Source organism: Limulus polyphemus, unplaced genomic scaffold (genome assembly GCF_000517525.1).
Source record: "Limulus polyphemus unplaced genomic scaffold, Limulus_polyphemus-2.1.2 Scaffold726, whole genome shotgun sequence".
In the NCBI taxonomy this organism is placed as follows: Eukaryota; Metazoa; Arthropoda; class Merostomata; order Xiphosura; family Limulidae; genus Limulus; species Limulus polyphemus.
This window is the reverse complement of record NW_013666336.1, coordinates 91,492-98,185: the sequence shown is the minus strand read 5'-3', so window position 1 is coordinate 98,185 and position 6,694 is coordinate 91,492. Positions and strand designations below refer to the sequence as shown.

Here is a 6,694-nt window from a genome sequence, read left to right as displayed (position 1 = left end):
TGTTTTGAGCTCTTTTGTGTTTAGGAAAATATATACTAATTTTCAAAGTATCAAATTGAATTTTTGTTCAATAAAAATCTTTAGAATGCGACTGTAGCTTTTTTTACCCTAAAACTTTGTCTTCAAAATAAGCGTGCATCTTAAGAAAAATAGAGTAAATTCTAACTTTAAGGCAATATTAATATTTCAATGTGTAAAAGATATACATAAACATACTTGTATAGATGTAACCATTTAATGAAACATACTCACTTATGTTCTTTATAAATACTCGGGTAAACTATTTGTTCAAGAGTTACCCGAATCTGGCAGGGGGTGGGGTGCAAAACCTGATGTAGGGGATCAGCTTTTACAGTGTAAGTCAACAGACTAAAATAATATGTTATATGTGCTTAAATGCAAACATACATTTACAGTTTTAATAACTATTACTAATAATATTTAGTTTAACTACGATGTTAAGTTTACATCCAATCTGTATCCAATCTGTCGGACGTTCACCTCAATCCCAGTGGTTTTCAAGAAATGAAAGTAACGTATGCAGCATAAGTTTCCAGTCATTCTGTTGCTGCTACAATAAACATATGTATTGCACTAGGCACTGGAGTAATAAATATCAAGCAAGACATTGGGAACTGCCACTTTGCTTTCCAAATGATTGCAATTTAACAGCGCATATATATATACAGTTTCGCCGTGCTCCCACTCGTAAATCACAGCATATCGGTTACATAAGTGGTAACATTCTTTCTATCAGAAGGGCAAACCATGAAGATAAATATGTGACTGGGGAAATATTTATGAAGGTGGAACTTTACGTGATGTTCTAGAAACAGGAGGACATCTTACGAACAACGAGATAATATATCTCCCGTTGAAAAAAAAATGCTCTTGAAGAAGAAGGGATCTATCAGAGAGCAGAAAATAAATCCTACACTGTTCAAATGGGCCTTTAAAAACTGCATATATATATGTATATAAATTCTGAGGCATTTAATTTGTTTGTTTGTAATTAAGCACAAAGCTACACAACGGGCTATCTGTGCTCCGCCCACCATGGGTATCGGAACCCGGTTTCTAGCGTTGTAAGTCCGCAGACGTACCGCTGTGCCACTGGGTGGCGGCATTTAATTGCTCTGAATATTTTAGTGTGCTCTTCACCACGTACTGTCATTTTGCTGAAGTGACAAAAACTTCAGTTAAGAATGTTCTTGCTTAGCACATCAGGATATTTTCTTCTTGTATATGTCGGCGGGTATTTACTACAGAAATGCTTGGGAAAATTGGTTTTCATTAGATGGTCATTCACTTAAAAACATGTCTACCTGATAACGCTATCGAAATCTCGTATTAAATACTGACGAAATATGTGTAGAAAATCCGAATTTAATTTAACTACAGATATGAAACTTTAACTGCTTTTGGACATTTTCTGACGTTTTCAAAATGATTACTTACTGAAGTAAAAAATAAGAAAAAGAAAGTTCTTAAGCGTGTGAATAATTTAAGTAAATATCCAACAGGAAATTCTATACACAAATTTCTGTTAAATTTAGATGGTAAAAATGAACCAGTGCCAACTTTTGATAGATGTAGGCTAAATTCCTGGACACAAATATAATCCAGTGATTATATTTTTGTATAAAAAAGCTTTCCGCGGGAATAAATGAACCACTAAATACGTCCTTACTACACTTGTATGATTCGAAAACTTGCAACTAATTTATAGCAGTTCTTTATATCAGGTTCTTTGAATAGGAACTGCCACATGTCTGACATGTATGTTTTTGCATACATTTGTGTAGTAAAAGCATTTTCCAGAACGAACGATCCGGCCTGATGGTTAGGGCGCTCGACTCGCAATCTGTGGGTCGCGGGTTCCAATCCCTTTCGCCAAATATACTCGCCCTTTCAGCCGTGGGGGCGTTATAATGTAACGGTCAATCGTACTATTTATTAGTAAAAGAGTAGCCCAAGAACTGGCGGTGGGTGGCTTTCCCTCTAGCGTATCACTGATAAATTAGGGATGGCTAGCGTAGATAGTCCCTATGTAACTTTCTGTGAAGTTGATGCTTGTTATAAAGCTACAGAAAGGGCTATCTATGCAATGCCCACCACGAGTATTGAAACCCACGTGGGGGGGGGGGGGGGCTTTGAGTGAAATTCTAAACAAGCCTTCATTTCACCATCCAAAAATTTTGATGTACAAATGAAGAGATAACCTTGTTTGTTTGTTGTTAAATACAAAGCTACACAGTGGGCTATCTGTGCTGTGCCCACCACAAGTATCGAAACCCTGTTTTTAGCAATATGAGCCGAGTCGCTGAGGGGTAGAGATAACTTGTTGAAGAAATTGTCACCATCCATAAATCGTGATGTATTTTGACTTTATTCATTTTTAAGAGTCCCCCGATTGGTCAACAGTAAATTTACTGACTTTCAACGCTAAAATCCAGGTTTTTTTTCCCACAGTAAACAAGGCACAGATAGTCTGTTATGTAGCTGTGCACTCAAATAACAACGACCATAATTCTTGGACTATATTTGTATCCTTAGAATTATTTCATTATATTAACCGTTGATATCAGTAACCACTATGATATTTATGAAATATAAAACAAGGATTGATTTGTATGAAAAAGAAAAATTGCTTTCTTCCCTTCAATTAAATATTTTCTAGTGATTTTTGTTTGAAGTTAAACACAAAGCTACACAATGGGCTATCTGTGCTCTGTCCACCACGAGACCCTGTTTTAGCGTTGTAAGTTCGCAGACATACCGCTGTGCCACTGAGGGGGAGGGTGCCTTTTCTAGTGAGTCTCAAACAAAAAAAATTATATTTTTAGGTTTCTATTTCTTAACAGCTTATTATTGAAGCAACTATGCTGTTCTGGACTTAAAACAGAAATACGTAATTAGTTCTTTTTAAATTACCAACACTTTTCATACAATTTCAATAAATAAATTACTGTAAGCTGAAGAGAAGTCATTAAAAAAAAAGTTTCACTTCGGTAATTTAATTCAATTAGTTTCGAATAAAATGTATTCCTAATACAAAAATAAATCCTTAAATAATACAAGATTGTGTACGTTATATCAAAACGATTTTGAATACGCAACTCAGCAAGTTACGTGACAACCACAGTCAATATAAAGTTGCGATGGAACGACACGTATCAGAACTACATTTTACAATGTTTAACGCTTTGTGTATAGTGTGATAACACCGAAAACTCATGGCTTTTAGGAAGAATATATAACAAGCCTTTCCGACAAAAAATATCCATACAATCAGATCAGAGAGATGTGTTCAGATCGAAGATTTAGAATTTCTAACACATAGTATTTCTTATACTTAATGGGGTTTAAAAACAAAAGAATATGGATCAACTTGAGGCACCAAGACCATTTAGAAAGAGACATGTGCAACAAGATGTAGTTCAGTCGTAGTACGAAAAGTGCAGCGTCTTGTAATCGGTCAGAATTCATGAACACAAAGGTCAATGGCAAAACCCATCCACGTTCTCCAAGCACATAATCAAGAAGAATTTTCGTTTGAAAAAAACGTAACAAGTCACGTGTACACAAGTTGTTTTCACAACTTATCAATCAACCTCAAAGGCCTCAACCTTGAAACGCCATTTACAACACCTATGAATTTCTGTGCGATTAAACAGAAATTAAGGCTGGGAACCCACCGTCTTCGTACACTAAATGACTTATGGAAATCTAACAGGTATTGTCGATCGTCAAAATAAAAGAGAAAAACTTTTAAAATAAGTTTATAAATATATTTTCTTCCACTGAAGTGTTGAGGTGATTTCTTTCACTGATCAATTTTTAAAGCCTTTATACCCATGACTAAGTGACTACCACAATAACACCGCTTCAACGTGGCGGTGGCAGCACTGTATGGTTGAACTGAGCTGTGCGCAGGAGTATGCGCAGTCACTCTCAGGTCAAAGACGCCGACTGAGCGTTTCCATTCTGTGTAGTGTATATTTACTCCGTAACTGTACATTGCCCGAAACGTTGGTACATAAAAAGTAGTTACCTATACCTAGAATTGATAAAATTTGAATAATTATGAAAAACTGTGCAGCATCAGACCAATTATACTTTACAGGTACATTAACTATTTCACTAGCATTTAATGGAAATACTTTACTACTTTTGTTATTTCATGTAAGATAATTAACTTTCGTCATCACTATAGCATTTCATAAAAAGAAGCAAAATTAGTAACGTAATACAGTAAAGCTTGATTAATGTGTCTCATCATAAACATTACACTTGGGAATTTTTTTTTTCTAGATGATATTCACCGGTAGTATGAATAATGAAACATCGAAATACAATTTAATAGCTATGATAATTACTAACCATAGGTATACGAGTCTTTTGGTAGGTGGAAGGAGGTATATGACCAACAATGAAAATAATGACAGTTTTTTTCTCTTTTAGATCGTACAGAAATTATTTGAGCGGACACTACAACTGATTCCCAAGGTGCATTTCTGTGTTGCTGATGTCCGAGATGTGGCACAAGCTCATCTAAAGGTCATGACCCTCCCGTCAGCAGCCACGCATCGCCATATTGTGTGTACAGAATCTATTTGGTGGAGGCAAATCGCTCATATCTTATTTACCGAGTTTAAACCTAAAGGTGATATGATAGAAATGTCAAAAACTTAAACCTTAAAATAATGTTATAGAAGAGTCACTTACGTACAAACCTATGCTGAATGTAGTCTGATAGAAGTGTCTAAGGACGATGTGACAAAAAAACGAGTATTTTAAACCTTAAAAGAAGACAAAAGTACAAAACCTTATAACCATAACACTTTCGAAAGACGGACATTTCTTCATCAGTTTGCTTCTGATGAAGAAAGGTTTTCGTATTTTTTTCTTTAATAGATTTGTTTAACCTACGTGTTTTCCTAACATTATTAATTAAACCTTAAGTGGAAATGATAAAAATGCCATTTGTATAGTAGTGTATTCTGAAAAAAGCAATGCACTACGTTTTACTTATAAGAGGGCTGTAAGTCATGACGAAATATATTACACCTTACTTATACAAGAACTATAAATCCACGCATGATATGCAAGGAGGAGGGAGTTTGGTCCAACATCCTATTTTTGTGAGGTAAAACAAATTATACTTATATAATTATAGCTTATGTTACTTACATTATGTTACAATCCTTTTGTTTAAGCTATATTTCATACAAAATTGCTTCCAGATTTAATCCCATAGCATCTATTTGTTTACAAATTTTCCGGGGGAGCATACCCTCAGACCCCCGTAGAATTATCATGCTTTTCATGCTGATTGTTCTTCACCCAATATGTGTTGGCGTTTGATCTCACAAATTAGAACACCGCTTTCAAACATTCTGCGTACGGGCCTGAATTTATGACTTAATTAACCACGTCTTACTTACACAAGGACTATAATTCATGACTTAACCTACTACATCTTACTTATACAAGAACTATAATTCATGACTTAACCTACTACATCTTACTTATACAAGAACTATAATTCATGACTTAACCTACTACATCTTACTTATACAAGAACTATAATTCATGACTTAACCTACTACATCTTACTTATACAAGAACTATAATTCATGACTTAACCTACTACATCTTACTTATACAAGAACTATAATTCATGACTTAACCTACTACATCTTACTTGTACAAGGACTACAATTAATTACTTTACTTACTACATCTTACTTATACAATGAATAAAATTCGTAACATTCAATTTTGCATCAGATTTGATCGCGATCAGATGAGAACTTTTCAAATTATACTGTTAACACATACACACAGAAGAGTGAAAATAATACTCTCGCCGTCGGGTGGAGTAATAGGCACTTAAAACGTGTCAAAAATATATTGTGATTATGATAAAGAATATTGTAGATAAACTATCAATCTATGTAACATCACGCTAATCAGTCTTTATTGATTATTAGGACTTTAGAAGTTCAACTAGAAATTATTGTATTATATTAAGGAAGTATTATTAGTAATAAAGTGATTTTTTGGCTCGTCTTAAGAGAAATACGGGAAGAGGCTTTGTATTTACTTCGTTTGTTTCAGATATTCACACAAAGCTACATAATGTCTCTCTGCTCTAATTTTAAACTGGTAGACTAGAGGAAAGGTAGTTAGTCAATAGCACCCTCCGCCAACTCTTAGACAACTCTTGTCTGATCGAATAGTGCACTCATGGCCCGAAGGTGCAGAGCACAATCATACGAAATGGGACGCGAACCATGGACTCTCGGATTCACAATTCAGAAGGCAACCATTAGACCACGCCCTGTTCAGAGTGGCAAACGTATTATAAATTTTTATTACGTATTAAGATTATAGCCATTTTCATGTTTTCTCAAAGATGTAATTTAACATTAAAAAACATCGTTTCTAGTACTTGGAATGCAGACTTGCAACCCTAGAAACTGGTTTCGATACCCGTGGTGAACAGAGCACAGATAGCCCATTGTGCAGCTCTCTGCTTAATTACAAAACAAGCAGACAAAGTATTTGGTCGTCAAGAAATTAATGTCGCTTTTTTTTAGAAGAAAAAACCCGAACAATTTATATATCAAAACAAAACATTTATTAAATGATATAGTCTCAATTCTTATCGATGATTCTTTTCCATCTT

The 6,694-nt window shown here is 34.7% G+C and overlaps 1 protein-coding gene across 4 annotated transcripts in view; it reads left to right on the top strand.

Moving 5' to 3' along the window:
- The window catches only part of LOC106460188 (tetraketide alpha-pyrone reductase 2-like), a 50,985-nt gene that overhangs the window by 36,887 nt on the left and 7,404 nt on the right, over positions 1-6,694 (top strand). For all 4 annotated transcript variants that reach the window (XM_022386853.1, XM_022386851.1, XM_022386852.1 and 1 more), the window contains exon 6: positions 4,465-4,666. In XM_022386853.1, the coding sequence (XP_022242561.1) occupies positions 4,465-4,666 (202 nt within the window). The remainder of the gene's footprint in view (positions 1-4,464; positions 4,667-6,694) is intronic.